The sequence below is a fragment of the Hirundo rustica genome, chromosome 4, assembly GCF_015227805.2.
Source record: "Hirundo rustica isolate bHirRus1 chromosome 4, bHirRus1.pri.v3, whole genome shotgun sequence".
Lineage (NCBI taxonomy): Eukaryota > Metazoa > Chordata > Aves > Passeriformes > Hirundinidae > Hirundo > Hirundo rustica.
In genome coordinates this window covers 55312593-55329005 of record NC_053453.1, presented here as the reverse complement: position 1 = coordinate 55329005, position 16413 = coordinate 55312593, and the positions used below count along the sequence as shown (strand labels likewise).

General features: G+C 39.8%; 1 protein-coding gene across 5 annotated transcripts in view; it reads right to left on the bottom strand.

Moving 5' to 3' along the window:
* Positions 1–16413, bottom strand: part of LARGE1 (LARGE xylosyl- and glucuronyltransferase 1) — a 285588-nt gene that overhangs the window by 140559 nt on the left and 128616 nt on the right. For all 5 annotated transcript variants that reach the window (XM_040061698.1, XM_040061697.1, XM_040061699.1 and 2 more), the window contains 2 exons: positions 8779–9080; positions 1535–1617 (listed from right to left, as the gene is read on the bottom strand). In XM_040061698.1, coding sequence (XP_039917632.1) covers positions 1535–1617; positions 8779–9080 — 385 coding nt within the window. The remainder of the gene's footprint in view (positions 1–1534; positions 1618–8778; positions 9081–16413) is intronic.

Sequence of the window (16413 nt, the reverse complement as noted above, 5' to 3'; positions counted from 1 at the left end):
TATTTACAGAACGTTTGGATACAGAGAGATTCAAGTCTCAAAATGGATGCAAGTACTAGGAAAGAAAAACAGGGAGAAGTTAACAACTAGGATAACTTGTGTCACCACAAAAATGTGATTTGCCATGAAATCCCTTAGAAACAACAATTAAAGCAGACAAAACCTCCCCACATCCTTGCAATATAAAGCCAGTTTACACTGAATAATTCAATTAGAAATTCAAATGGAATTACTTCTAATTGGAAATTGATACAGTTTTAACATTTAACAGAAATTTAATGTTCAGAAAAATTCTGCACAGAGAACGACACAGATTTTTAGTGGATTTTTGCTTTTATTATGTTTATTTTAGCATTGTTCTTCTGGTCCTACCCCTCATCTAACATGAACATGCTACTTCTCAAAAGACTTGCAAAGACTGCATTGATAATGGAAGCTCTCTCATATTTTGATTCAGTAGTACTTACGGAGTATTTTTTCTTACTGGACAAGGTGAGCATTTACATTATTTCAGGAAGCTGACCAAAAATGTTTAAATGGTGTATTAAAACCATTGTCAGGGAGTGACTACTAAGGCTTCCAGCAGGAGACTGGAGGCAAACACAAGGGGCAAAGTGTGGGAATGGAATGCCCCACTCATGCTAGATTTACCACGTGACAAGAACAAGAGTCATTCATCCTTGCATAAAATTGTCTTTCGAATAAAGCAGCATATTGAAACTGCCTTCTTAGTAAGCTGTTTGTACTGTAAGCATATTTTACTAGTCTATTTGTCCTGTTTGTATCAAACAGTCTGATCAGTCCTCATTTTAATCCACGTTCTGCAACATTACCGGAAAGCATCTCCGAGAGACATTTCTAAACTGGACAATGGATATACGCATACGCCCACACATAGTTTAATGTGAATTCTCTTCTTATGGAGCTGCTTTCTATTAAGGGAATTGGTTATTTTGTTTTTATTGTACATTTATGCCTCTCAACTTTGGGAGCTAACTGTGCTAAAACCAGCCCCTTCTGAGGGGCTGTAAGCAGCCATTTCAAAGACAGAATAAACGATCTGAATTGAATGAAGTAGTGTATATACTGACTGTAACAGCAGGTTTACTTCAAAAATGAATGTCAAAATTGAAAGCTGGGACAGTCAAGCAACCAGAGTTATTTTATCATCTACACCTGTACCATAAACTGATACCAGAAATAGGCTAAATGAATACAACATTCTTATTACCATTATCACTATTTTACAGCATTCAGGAGTGTGCAGATGCTTTAGAGTGAAGATAGATACTCTCCCTATTCCCACAATGCAACAGGGATAGCAGGTGGATCTCTGATCCCTCTTATTCACTTCATCTTTACAAGGGTGAAATCTATTTGAGACGGTCATAAATTAAATGCTTCCTTCCTTAAAAAGATAAATGAAGTAGGGAAGGAAATCTGACCTTCTTTTGAAGTAAGAGAGTCAATCTAGAAAAGACTCACTTAGTCACAATCAGATATAACATATACAGGAAAAGAAAGCTACCTTTACCTGTGAAATAAGACAGACTTGACGAGTGTAACAACATCCCGACTGGCATTGTACCCTGCACAGACGATGGCAACGTGGATAGTCTGTGGGAGAAAAGGAACAAAAAGAACAAAAATTAAAGCCTGGTCCTGTGTTCATCACTCGTTAAGGAGAGTACACACATGACACTGCTGTTTAGTGCTGCAATTGTTAGGGATTTGAGTGGGTGTTTTGCAGCTCTTTGCAACCCACTTGAGGCAGTTTGCTAAAAACATCTTAATTGAGTTATAGCACCATCATCATTCCAAAGTCATTACTATCCCTAATTACATCAGATGTTTGAACAGAATTGCATTTATTAGCTAAGACGTATGTGTGCATGTATGTACACACACCCTCCTCAAGTAAGCAGCACAAAAAACCCTGAGTGTGCAAACATACAGACATTTTTAATCTTCTGAACTAAAGTTTAAAATTTTATCTGATAATCAGAAGCAGATATGATCTCAGAAATTTTGTATTATTTCTGCCTTGTGCACAGCCCCTATGGAAAGGGTGAGCAAGCTCTCATGGATGAACACGACTGCAACTACTGGTTTGCTAAGGCGGGATGCATCCCAGTGATGTGATGGGACACAGGCTGTGAAGGCAAGTCGCCACCTCCCTGCCTGTGACTACCAGTATGGGCTGTTCTGGCAGGGTTAATGTGAAGTTAAACACAACCCCCACAAACGCATTCTCTCCACCTCATGACACTGGTAAATTACCACTTATTCTATGTCTTTTTACCTCCCTTTTAACATAAGGCAGAGGTTTCCTCGTCTCTTCAGGAGGAAAGGGAAAATTGAAAAGGTGCTATGAGTCATTATTTAGCCAGTAAGTCCTAATCTGAAACATGCTATTACGTTACTCTGCACTGCGTTGAAAAATTAGCCATTTCTGCTCCCTAGGGAAAAAAAAAAAAAAAAAAAAAAAAAAAATTGATCCTAGCAAGTTTTCACTCTGGGTTCTGTGATCTTCTGTTTCTTACTGGTCACAGAAACGAAGCAGAATTCACCATGCTGCCAGCACAAAGCTGCCATTGGGGACACAGCTGTGAAACTGCAGGGAAGCCTCATTTGGCTTCCATTTGAAGCTTGGTTAGCTGGTTTCTCATACACACAGCTCTCATTTTCCACAGAATGCCCACTATGCTGAGAACAAATGGGGAATTCTGCCACTTCACACAGCCACAGATTCCCAAAGCCCAGCTTGTAACAGAAGCACATTTACACAAGAAGTGCCATGTGTTGGGCACATCTGAGGAGCCCACAGCCCCATCCATTAAGATTCCCTGGTACAAGGCACAATTTGAATCATACAACTGCCAATTGCACAGCCACTGTAGAACGTCCACATGAACATCACAGCTGCCTCCAGCCCGACTGTGCTTCACACGTGCAGGCATATTTAAGATCTGTTTTAAGAGGACTTTAACTAATAAGAGAACTATCTGTCTAGAGAGGTGTGAGAAAGAAAAGGTATTGCAGTACATTTTGGCAACAGCTCTGTGAGGTATTAGCACTTTAAATTTATGTTAAAGTCAATGGGAGCCAAGCATGCTCAACATTTGGCAAAAATTGATTGTGTTTCTCTGTTGTGTTAAGAGGGAAGAACAGAGGCTGCTTATTAATGACTTTTATTGCAGCAGGAGTCTGTACTGCACTCATCAGCAGCATGGGTTGCCGTAGGTGCACTGATTCTTGATCTTACACATACTGGCCGCTTCTCTGATTGTCACCTGGTCCTTCTCAGGCTTTTGGAAGACCTAAGATCCTTCCCTTCAGCGCCAATTAAAATCAAATAAACTAAGAACAGTTCCACCCTTGCCTTAAACATTTCACCTGAAAGCACCTGAAAGACCAGAGACAAACATTTTAGGGGTTTTCACAGGACAGCACTGTTGTATACTTTCAAAACAATTATTTTATACTACCTACCCTTGCCAGAAAAGCTCTCCTCAAAGCAACTCTCTCTACCTTACAACTGCCCTCCAAATCAGAGTTTATTCTGCCAAGTGCTTGCCCACATCTGTTCTCCTTTTACTAAATCTGTGTTTCAGAATTGAAAGCATGCATTCCTTACTGCCTTCCAGTAGCTGCTGTTGCCTTGTGACAGAGGACACACAACTGACACCGAGAACGGTTGCAAGCATCAGCACTTTGTTAGTCCCCAGTACAACCTTTTATACCCTTTTCCTAATGCCCAACACCTGTGTGCCCTTTTACTCTTTTTGTGATCAAAAATCAAATCAGCACTCCCTGCTCCTTTTCCTTTAATGATGTTCACCTGTTTTACAAAGCTGCTCCTTATCAGGGGTGAGATTGTCTGAAGCACTATCTCTTTTCTTTTACAATCCTTTTTGCCACAGCCTTGGACGTTGCTTCAATCAGGACACAGCGAGAGCAGCACTTGCTACTTTTCTGAATGTTCTTTTCCAGCTCAGAGACAAGGCAACCATGTACCTTCTGCTCAGCCTCTCAGTAAGTGCTTGGTATTATGTATCACTACTATTCCTGACTGCAATCAGTTAAATAAAAAAGCAATAATCCTCAAAGAGAACAGAAACCAAGACCATGTCTTTCCAAGTTTTTTCCTGCAGCATGCTGCAAGACTCAGTCCGTTCCTCTCATTTCTCTGATTCACCTTCCTCTCTCTCATTGTTTAAACTGTTCAAACAGTCAGTGAAAAAACAGATAAGCCAAAATGAAGTCATCGACCTGAACTGTCTACAGATGTTTGCATCCTGAGGGGACAACCATTATTTTCAGTGCTTTCCACGCTTGTTACAAATGCATGTGTGGATTGAGAGCAGCTGGATATACCCAGATTCTGGCAAGATATGGTGGGAATAAGCACTTGAAAGAACTTGCACCCTCCTGAGCATACTACTGTAAGCATCACCTCTCAATTTTGAAAATTTTCATCTCTCCCAAACTCCTTTTTCTCCCTCTGTAGATGGCTGGAAAAGCATATCCCCCATCTCACCAGAATCGGCCACTGTTATTCACACAACCTCCCAGACTCAATGCAGCTAACACCAAGGACAAAAGCCACATGAACAAAGAAAGCTCCAGCTTCCACTACAAGTGTCAGCCTGTCTGGCTCAGCATGTCCCACCCAACTTCTGCAAGTCTGCAGAACTTGCAAGGCTCTGCATGCTATACTTGCCCCTTTACTGTAAGAATTCCATGATAGTTTTAGATAATACTAGTCACACTCTACCCTGGATATTCAGAAGTTGCTGTGACTTATTAAAGAAATATGGGTATTGATCTAGTATCGATACCCAACTGTGATGGACAGAGACTCTCTAACAGTTTAAGTTAGAAAGTGTATGTTTATTACGGCCGGGCAGCACGGCGGGATATTTCCCTACTTCGCACTGTGAAATTCACAGGTAATCACAAAGCCTTTTACTTACAAAAGTGTTGAATATTCAATATACAAATGCATATTCATACCCCTGTCACCTCCCATTCCTCGCTTTGTATGCTAATTGACAAAAAGGCTATTAAGCATGCGTACTTTGTTTCTTAAAATGAGTCGGGGGTCTATTCTGGGGAGGGGTCAGCCAAAATGAGGAAGTAAGATGAGTCTTCCTCGTCCTGACCTTTCTACCTTTTCAATGTATTCATGACAAATGAATCTTTGGTAGAACTTACAGTTTCCTGTGTTCAATGGGTCCTTTAAGCAGGACATCTGCAGCTATCTTATGTCCTATTTACCACATTTTGTTTTTCATTACAAGCACAACTACATAAAGATAAACCTGACAAGAAATTAGTTACAAGATCCGGGGTAGCTTATCTACGATCTGGCTTCTGTTAACTGCGAACAAAGATTACCTATCTACTTCAGCTAATTCAGCAATTTATTATCTTAACTTTCCTAAAAATCCTTAGTTCCTCAAAATTAACGTCTCAGCTGCAGGATCAAACTGAGCAAAGTGTCCATCCTCCTACAATGATCTCTTTAAAGTGAGTGATGGATGCGTTCACCACTTGCTGCAAGAGTCTGGACTCAGGTCATTCACTGGAGATGCGTTTGGATAATCTGTAACTCATTGCAGCAACAACTGAAATGAAGATACACAAGCCTTCCAGAGTCCATGTTTATACACAGAGATATGAACAGGTAATCAAAACGCTAGAAGTTCATCACAACATTCTCCCTACAGGCTGAGGATCCAGGACACCAACTGAACTATTTTTAATTGCAAATAGTTTAGGAAGCACTCAGGTCTAGGTGCTTCAAGGCACTTAAGGAAGCTAAGCTTCTTTAGGAAAGGGAACTTAAGTCATACCAAGGTACATGCTAACATGGTTCAAAAACTCCTTCTTCAGCCACTATAGACCAGAAAAAACTGTTTCTAAATGCAGTATTTCATGTTTTAGGATAATACTAGTGTGAAGAAAATATCCAAAACCACACAAAGAACCAGGCCCTAGATCCATACCAATGAGGAGAATACAGTGCCCAGATGAGCATATGTAATAATTTTTCCTCCTTGGGCTACTTTTAGGAATGATGAAATAATAGGTTCTATAAACCAGTATTTAGTCCTTACAGTTAAAAATAATCTTTGGTAAGACATTTCATATCTCAGTAATTTTCCAGTAGGATTTCCACTGTAGATATTTAATCTTTCATAAATAATTGTTGAATGCGATTAAGAGATATTACAAGTATGTAACAAAATGCTTGTGCTTGTTTCCAGGGTTTGCTCTTTTTTTTTTTCCCAGTGGCAGGTTAACATCTGCTTTACATGTGTTACACTGCTGATGTTGGTGAGGATATGTTCTCGATAGCTGTGGAGTACTACACATTTAACCCTATTGAACAACACTGTTGAGAACAGGAACAATACAAATATGCCTCTAAAAATGCTTCAAATGTTAATTATTTTGCTAAGCCACTAAATGCTGTACTGCTAATTATTGATTTCCTGATAAATAATCTCTTTCAAAAATATTTGTAAATGCAATCTTAATTCAAGTAAATGCTCAGTTTAGGGAGGCACAAGCTGGAAAGATACTAGGGTATCACTATAAGAAAGAGGCATACAATTTTGTTAGATTTCAGTGGCATTGTGCTGTCCTTCTGAAGCTTATTGTTAGTGCTGGCATCTGTGTAAGGACTATGCTTACTTATATTTCCAAGGCATGTGTTCAAATTGTCTACTACTGGGAAGGCATGACAGGCATCTGCTCACTCCAGGAAGAACCCCTTGTCTCCGTGTCTGATCTTTTCTTGCTGTATAACACTGGTCCACTTTACAATATCAGAAGAGCTCTCCAGTGATGCAACAGAGTAGGAAGCTGTGGCAGCAATGCAATAAACCCACAGCTATTTGATATAGATCAAAATTAATATCACATAGATTATGCTTTATCAGAGATTTAATGTTCATTCATTGTAACTGCATTTTCAAACCTTTTAATCACCATTAAAGACCATCCCAAATTAGATTGTGCAATGTTATCGCCAGTAAATCCCTAAGAACAGACTCAACGAAATGAACAGCCTATTTCTAGAGTTCTTAGTCTGCCCCAGACCAAGTGTCCTCCTCTTAAGAACCCTTCTCACTATTCAATTTGTCCACTCTTGTTGTGATATATTCCAGGGTCAGAACCTAAAAAAATTGTTCACACATCTGAAACACAGGAGAAAAAATAGAGAATGAAAGGCATCAAGATGCCCCTCACACAAATACAGGACAAGAATCTACACTAACAGGATAAATGACAAGACCCTTGGCAAATCTGATAATGGGGAAGTTAGAATTAAACTTCCATTGCTGTAACTGAGTTATTGAGTGAGTTCCTTAAGAGAAAAGGGGTTTTTTGAGATCAAAATAGTGTGTGGTGAGATAGGGGGATGGCAAATAATGTGAGACTTCATATTTTATACAAGCATTGCCTCCAGCAGAGTGCTAAACCCCACTGAGCAAGTAAACTCATTGACAAAACACATTATAAACTGTAAGGCCACTTAAACTATCCCTACTTTAAGCTATTATTTTTGTATCCTAGATTGGTTGGTACATTGAACAACTAAGAACTGAGATTCAGCTCATCACTCCTTGATATAATAATAAGGGAAAAGTGAGGTTGGCTGATTGATGGACTGATTAAAAGAAATGCCAAAAATCTAACAGTGAGGAAAATCAGACCCTCATTATCTGGAGGAGGAAAGACAAGAAACAAAAATCTCCTTTCCCCTCTCCTTGCAATAATGTTGCTTCCTTTTTTCTACACTGATGGACAAAGATATCCAACTGGAAAGCAGTAATTCATTTTCAAACTGTAATTCCTATTGGACAGAATTTATCTGAAGAGATAATTAGTATTTCTTTTTCCTCTCACACTAATTTTCTTTTAACTTTTATCCTCCAAGTGGCAGCAAGCAAGATAAAAGGTGATATGGTATTACCCTCTTTGTAGAAATAAATGGAAGAAGTTATTTTTGATAACTTTATCAGCTGGGATTGGCACAAGGCTTTTAAGCAAGATTTTCTGGTTTGGATTTATCCATATTTGGACTTGTCATCATTCAGACATCTGACAACTAAGTATCTGGATGACATGTACAGAAGTACTGACATACAGCGGGGAAAACCAAACCAACCACACCAAAACTGTCTTAGAAGCAGATCGCCTGTTCTCTGCAGCCAAGCACATTGCTTGTGCATGGCTCACACAAAGCACCAATTCCTAAAGTAACATCCAGATACACTTCTGAAAGTGAGTCAAAAGCACAGGCCATGGTTTAATTAATCCATGAGCCATGATTTAATTAATCGTAAACTCTGAACTGCTTCAATATAATCACAGAAACAAAGAAAGAGGCTTTTCTAAGCCTCTGGAGTCATTATTATTTAAAATACATGCGGTCAGCTTGCCACTCTTTATCAGCAGAGATGTAGCGAGTCAGCTAGAAACGAGGCTTTGATTTTCGTATCAGGTTTGGGGACACACGAATGAAAAAGGCATAAAGCTGTGCTGAAATATTAACTCAGAAGATATTCCAATGATTAAATGTGTTAAAGGGTATTTTTAAAAAATAATAATAGAACAATTATCTGAAAAGTTGCATGCAGCAGACCTTTAAGAGGCTGGTTTTGGGGGAAAAGTTTTCAGAGGAAAGAGACAGGGATCTGTAACGTCCTTAAAGGATCACATCTACCAAGCTTTGTTTCTGGCAGGTTCCTTTGCTGTATTTACCTCACACTTTTCCACCACCGGCTGCTGGCCGCACTCGGAGCTGTTTCCTGCCACGATGCCAGCCCGCAGGCTCTCGCTGTCGCCCGTGCCCTCTTCCATGGAGTACGTTTTGGAGTGGTTGCCGCGGTGGTGCGCAGGGCCCCGGCTCTGCACCAGGCTGAGCTGCTTGCGCAGCACGCGGTTCTCCTCCTCCACCTCCCGCACGCGCACCTCCAGGCTCTCGCGCTCCCGCTGGCTGGACGCCGTGTACCGAGGGCTGTGGGGCTGCGACTCCAGTGGGGACAGCGACACCGGCTTCCCATCTGCACCACAAGGAAACAGAGCACTTCTGTCAGAATGCACCACAAGCTGCATCTTCCTTTAATGTTGGTGTTTTAGCGCAGAGATGCGTTTCAAATACAGCGCTGTTTTATGCAGGCTTGGCACTCCCAGGCCATGCTTAAGTGCACATTAAACTTGGACAAATGCTGAATTCTATGAGCTACAGGTCCTACTAATTTTCAAACCACACCAAAAGATAAGCATGTGTTTCTTTGTTCTCACAGGGCTGCCTGCCAGTCTCTCGTCTGGGAAGACAGTCAAGAACACGAGGATTTAATTCAAAGACAATTAATATACAGTTAAATATATTTTAGAAATGTATGCAAGATGAAATAATTTTCATATTCCCACTTCCTCCACAGTCAAATGGCAGCATTTGGCAACCATTTTGTGCCAAACAGTAGCCCCAGCTGATTCACATATGAGGAACAGATGGTTTTTATTCAGCAACATAGTATTATGTGCTTGCTGAGAAATAAGAGGTTCAGGACAGAAATGTTCAATACACATGTGGGCCAAATTTGGGAAAGTATTTTGGCTTAAGAACACTCAGTGGAATTTTGAAAAAAAAGTAAAAAGGTTCAATTCATCACCTTCAACTTAAACTGCTCAAAAATGTTCAATCAAAATCAAATTGAAGCAAAGCAAAAGACAGTGAGAGTTATCTAGTGTCATAATTAGCAAGGAAATTCCTTTGCAGTGATGATATGTGAGTACCTTATACTGAAGTATTTCTCTGATATAACTTCCTACTTAGATGTATTAAATCACAGAATTATAGAACTGTAAGGCTGAAAAAACCTCTAAGGTCATTGGGTCCAACTGTTAATCCAGCACCAACATATTCACCAGTAAACCATGTCCATATCCACATCAATGTTTTTTGAACACTTCCAGACATTGCGATTTTACCATTTGCCTGAACAGCCTATTCCAATGCTTGACCACTTTGCCATTAAGCCATTTTTCCTAATATTCAACAAAATCTCCTGTGGCACAACTTGAAGTAATTTCATCTCATCCTGTCACTTGTTGCCTGTAAGAAGAGGACAACCCTCAACTGGCTACACTCTCCTTTTAGGCAGTTTTAGAAAGCAGTAAGGTCTCCCCTGAGCCTCTATTTCTCCAGGGCAAATAACCCCAGCTTCCTCAGCTGCTCCTCATGGGACTTGCGCTCCAGACCCTTCCCCAGCTTCACAGCCCTTCTCTGGACATGCTCCAGCACTTAAATATCCAAAACTGAACACAGGATTCAAGGTGTGACCTCATCAGTGCCAAGTACAGGGACATGTTTGCTATTTAATGATTTTTCAAGTGCAGAGAGTGCCATGGGTTTTTTCAAACAAATACTAGCCTGAGTGGTTTATAAAACGGAAATCATGCAGTTACTGTTTAGAAGTTCTCACTAACAAGTACATTCTTCACCTACTGAATCAAAACTATCTCCCTGCTATAAAGACCTGTTCACTGCTTGTTCTTTTTCATTGTTTCATGTTTACATGAATGATGAGCAGTCCTCTAAATTGACTTCATGAAAAAAAACAGGTATGGAAATCAAACCCTCAATTCTAATTGACACTGTTGAGTTATACAGGTATACACACTTCCTGTTATGTATATAAATCATTACTTTGATTTTTTATGATCATTTGGATAGAATATCTTGCCTTTTCTTGCAGGCTATCTCCTACAAAAATTTTGTAATTTATTTTTTTTTTACCACTAGGAAAGGTTATGGATAAAGCTGAAACTGAAAAATGTCTTAAGACAAATTCTGGAATTTGGCCACTCACATGTTGAAACTTGAATTGTCAAGTAAACAGTTATTAAAAATTAAATGAGATATTTGAAAAGCCTGAAAATAATGGGTGCAGCAATAGAGAAATGTCAACATAAAGGACAGAGCCATGCTACAATTAGATGTGTAATACAACACTGAGTTATCTTTCTCCACCAAGCTTGGAGGGCCTGGAACTGAAGTTGTGTTTTTTCTCAGCTGCTGATACTCAAGCTAAGAAAACTAAGACTCACTTGGTTGGTTGTGATTCTATTGCAGCTGTGTTACTGGACAGCAAGAGTGTATTGTGTAGACACTCTCAGATAAAAAGAAAAACAGCACCTTCACTCACCCACAGAACAACCAACCTGTGTTATCATCAGATACACAATTACATTGCAAATCCAGCCAAAGACTTGCGATCTTAACTCCTCACTTGGTGAATATCCAGCTGACACAGATGTTAATTCATCACTTCCTGTATTTGTCACTGAATTCTGCTAGCTTTAAATAATTACCAGAAAAGGTAGAAAGATATGGAAGTATATCTCAGAACAACATTAATGAAAATTTGGAAAAAAATTAAACGTATCTTTACCTGTTCTAGGGACGTAAATCAATAAGTCATAAATGCTGCTTTTCCAAAAATAAAACTTTAAAAGTCTTTTTCATCTTTTAGAAAAATATACCATTTTGTCTATCTAAACAATTGCAGGTATATTGATCAGAAAAGTTAAACTGTTTCTACACAGTATTTAGAAGAAATAGCATAGTCTGAGAAAGGGTCTGAAAGAAAATATCACCTCAGTGCCTCAGACTGAAGTTGCAGCAGTTAAAGAAACCAGCCCAGTGTTTATGCAGCCTTGGCTTTAAACGCCAGTAACTGTTCTCTCAGTAGTAAATATTTCTACTGGTATGTAAAAGGAGTAAGGAAATCCTCTCAGTAATTGAACTAACTAGCCCCTTCATCTAAAATGTACAACTAGTTGAAACGCACTGATTTACTACAGAAATCATCTATGCTTTGCTACAAGTTGCTAAGTTCAAGATATTTTCTGGAATGATCTCTTCAGGTTTCATACAGCTGGACAAGTCACGTTTTGTTACTAATACTGGTCACTATTCTCAGGTGTCTCATCACGTACTTCGTATATTTGCACATCCCAGCTCTTTGCTGCAAATGATAATGTGACAATTCCAGGACCTATGTGAAATAGAAGTACAAAACCAAAAGTGAAGTGACTAATAAGTGACCTTAATACTCAGAAATAAAGTTAACATTTTTCATATATTCAGAGATTGTGTAACTCATAATTGTGGCACATCTGAAGCCGGTGGCAAGATTTTTATTTATTTCTGTGTGTTTCATCTCACCTCTGCAGAAGGATTAAGTGGATTAATGTTAGGGACCACTGATGTTTGATTGTGTGTGTTGCTGGATAGAAGAGTTAAAGTGATTGCACTGCACTTGAATGTTATACTTTATAGTAATTGGCAGAGTGCTCTGAGCTGGTGTCTAGGCACTTTTTATCTAATCTAAATCAAAATAAAATAACATAACACATAACAAGGTCTGTGTGACTTTGGTACTGAAGATCTCCCAGGGAGCACTACACAGAACACGACTGCGCTCTGAAGCAAGTAGTACACTTTTGAATGGTGTAATAAATAATAATAAAGCTATTATTTTTTATTCTTCATTTGTGGTTATTGCTCTATTTTTGAACTTTGGCAGTTTCAGATTAATTTGTTTTCCTGTTTCAAGCCTTTTACTTCAGACTTGTGCTAATCCAACTGTACCTACAGAGACCTGCAAAATTCCACTGTCCACAAAATAAAACCCAAAAACAAAGCTAAAAATTATTTCATGGTTGACAGTAGTCAATGACTTATCCTCACACTAGGTCCAACAATTTGGAAAACTTGACAATATGTAAGTTATGAATTCTGTGGATTATTGAATGTTTCTGCATATAGGAAATCACCTGGATTTAAGGCAAAAGATTTCACTAATACTTAAACGGAGTGCTCAGGACACTAGACAAAATAAAGCCACCAGAAAGCAATCCAGCATAATTCATTTGAAAGGAGAATGACTGAACCAGTGGCATTTTCTTTCTTACATACAGAACTTAAAGGATAGTTTAAGTTCCTTTTTTTGTAGTTACCAGACTTGGGAGAGGTGATAGTCCTAAAAAGCACCCAGTGGCATTGGAAAGTTGCTGGGGAAAGAGCCACAGAGAAAAAAGAACATTTATCTAAGGGTTAACTAGGTAAGGGAGTAAGCAGAGCGTAGGAAAGCAAAATTTTCTCTGATTCAGACAAGAAAAGTGCAGAAGCAGGGATCCCAAGTTTTTCAGACAACCCTGATCCAAACTAAAATGCTTACAATTCTGTGAAGAACTGAGGCCCATAAAATTATGGAGCATGTTTTGGGAGGGTTTTTAAAAACTTTTTCCATTTTGTTTGCTAGAAAGCACTGCTCGTGTTTTGGCATCTTTACAAGGTTCAGAGGTTTCTGTATGTTCCAGGTATTACTCATCCCCTGCCTAACAGCATGTAGTGCCTTTAGCATGAACTAACTAACGGCAGTGAACTCTAGGCTGCTCCTTAGGTAAGAGGAAGTTATGCTGCCCAGAGACAGTGTTTCAGTCTGACTACAGATACAAGATACTCCTCCATTTCACATTCATTAACATTTGAATATTCACAGTATCTGTGCCCACTCTGAAGACTAGCAGTATAAGAATTTTAACCAAAGTCAGTATTTTGCAGAAAGAAATGGGCTATCAGGCAACCATGCCCATTACTCTCCCCCAGATAAAGCCACAAAATTATTTCAATTATTTCCCACATAAAGACCATTGTGGAGAACTGCATGGACCTTAAGAGAAAAGAAAAATAAGACTGCAGTCAGGACTATAGAGACATAAAAGCCTGGAGTAAGCAGACAAACTATCACTTCTATTCAGCTTTCATCACCTGACACTTTAGTACTCCATGCACTTCTGCTCAGCTGGCTGCTCTGGTAGGTCCTGGCAATCTGGGCAGCTATGAATGAAATCTTTTCTGCTGATGCTTTGGTACTTTAGATACGTGCCTCCATGAGTAGGTGCTAAGGCATCCCAAAGTGCCTATTCTCACACTTACCAATTTTTTTTTCTCCAACAACTTTTTGTAAAAGACTGCAGTATGATCTCAGCTGGAAGTAGAAAACCTTGCCCAAGGCAACCATTTTAACAGTGAAACACTTCCAAAACAGTCCAAACAATTTACTTCAAGTCTGTGAGCAAAGAACTTCTTCATCCTTACATGATATGAGACATGCTCATACAAGCTCATGCTTTTCACAAGTCAGAGGTAGGAAGTTGTAACACGGAAAGATGTGACAGTGACTGCAGTGAAGGCTGATGTCCATTTGACAGAGATAACACATGAAATAACAACCAACCCTTTTCATACAGTCCAAACAAATTTCCTCAGCTCTGACAGAAGAACTTCTCCCATCCCTATTAAGTCCTCCTCAGGATTTGGCATGGACAACACATCTGTTAAATTACATGTTATTTAGTTAGGAGAGACTGCACTGGAGATGCCAATCAGCCATCAGGCTTGGACTTAGTCAATACTAATTGCACTTAGGAAATTCCGCATTTCTTTAAGTACTAAATTTGCGTTCAATTCCACTGCTGTTAAGGATACTTAAGAACACATTAACATGGTTTATTGAACCCAAACCTGAACGATTCAATTCCACTGCAGGTCAGCCTTACTTAAAGAATCATGTTATTGCCTGCTGTTCATATACAGGGAAATGACTTTCTCAGTGTCCTTTTCTTGAAGAAAATACCCCTATACAAAATAGCCCTCTACAGTCAGTGGATTCAGAAATTAAACATATCATACACAAAAAACCTCCACCCACAGAACGTCAGACTTGCAAAGTGCATTGAGTTTGCTTGGTCAGGTTATGACAGCATAGGGGCTCCAGGAGTGGCTCCTGTGTGAAGCTCCTGGAAGCTTTCCCCATGTCCTAGAGAGGCAATGCCGGATGGCTCCAAGATGGACCTGCAGCTGGCCAAGGCTGAGCCCATCAGAAGCAGTGGTCACCTATGGGGTGACCCCAAAGAAGGGGCCAGAAGTTACTACACAGAAGCAATTGTAGCCAGAGAGGAGAGCAGTGAGAACACAGGAGAGGAACTACGTTGCAGGTACCAAGGTCAGTGCAGAAGGGAGGTGCTCTAGATACCAGAGCTAAAATTTCCCTGAGGCTGTGGGAAGACTGTGGTGAGGTGGCTGTACCCCTGCAGTCCATAGAGGTCCACAGGTACATGCGAGGACCATTTGCCAGAGTAAGTGGATGCCCAAGGGAGGCTGTAACCCTGTGGGGAAGCCCACACTGGAGCAGGCTTGCTGTTGGGATTTGTGACCGCTGTGTAGGGGTGTCACCCTGGAGCAGTGTGTTTCTGAAGGACTGCACCTCATGGGAGGGACCCATGCTGCAGCAATTTATGAAGAACTGTAGCCCATGGGAAGCACTCTCTTGGAAGAAGTTTGTGGAGGACTGTTTCCCATTCGAGGGACTCCACATTGAAATAGAGGAAGTGTGAGGAGCAAGGAGACCACATGTGATGAACTGACCACAACTCCCCTTCCCTGCTTTCCTGCACCACTACAAGGAAGAAGGGAGAGAAAATCAGGAGTAAATTTAATTTGGGAAGAAGGTGGGGAATGAAGTGGGTTTTTTAGATTGAGTTTTATTTCTCATTACCCTACTGTCATTTGATTGGTAATAAATAAAATTAATTTTCCTGAGTTGAGTCTGTTTTGTCTGTGACAATAATTGGTGAGTGACCTCTTTCTGTTCTTGTCTTTATCCATGAGCTCTTTATTATATTTTCTCTCCCCTCTGCAGCTGAGAAGGGAACATGATAGAGCAGCTTTGGTGGGCACTTAGTGTCCAGCTAGGGTCAAGCATTCACTGAAGTCCAACACTTAAAAGTTTGGAAATGTGAGAATGATGGTCTCCTGTCCAGTCTTCGCTGTAATTCCCTTGTGTCTGCTGACAGGATCATTAACTGCATGATCACCACTTTATTTCCAAAGATTATCAGAATCACTGTATGCATGGGATGGATGGTGATCACAGCTATTTAGCAGGTTGTTTCAGCTCATCATTCTGTTTGTGACCATACATACACATCCTGTTATGAAAAAAGACTTATGTATTCCCTCACTGGCCTATAATGTTCATTACTATGTATTTTAACACAGCACAGGAATCAGTGACATTTTTCAAAGTTATTTAAAGGAAAGGCAGTACTATCAGTCCCTTTTTTACAGTCAAGCAAGAAGTTTTTGAGTCCAATACTCTCAGTTTCAGATGCACACCTGAGATGGGTTTGATACAGTTTTTCAACAAATAATCCCTTTTTCTGCACTACAGTTTTTCAGAGGACAGCTACATATGAAACAGGTATAATACTGACATTTCTGTAATGGAAGAGTCTGCAAGTTGAAAATCCAGGAAATGTGGG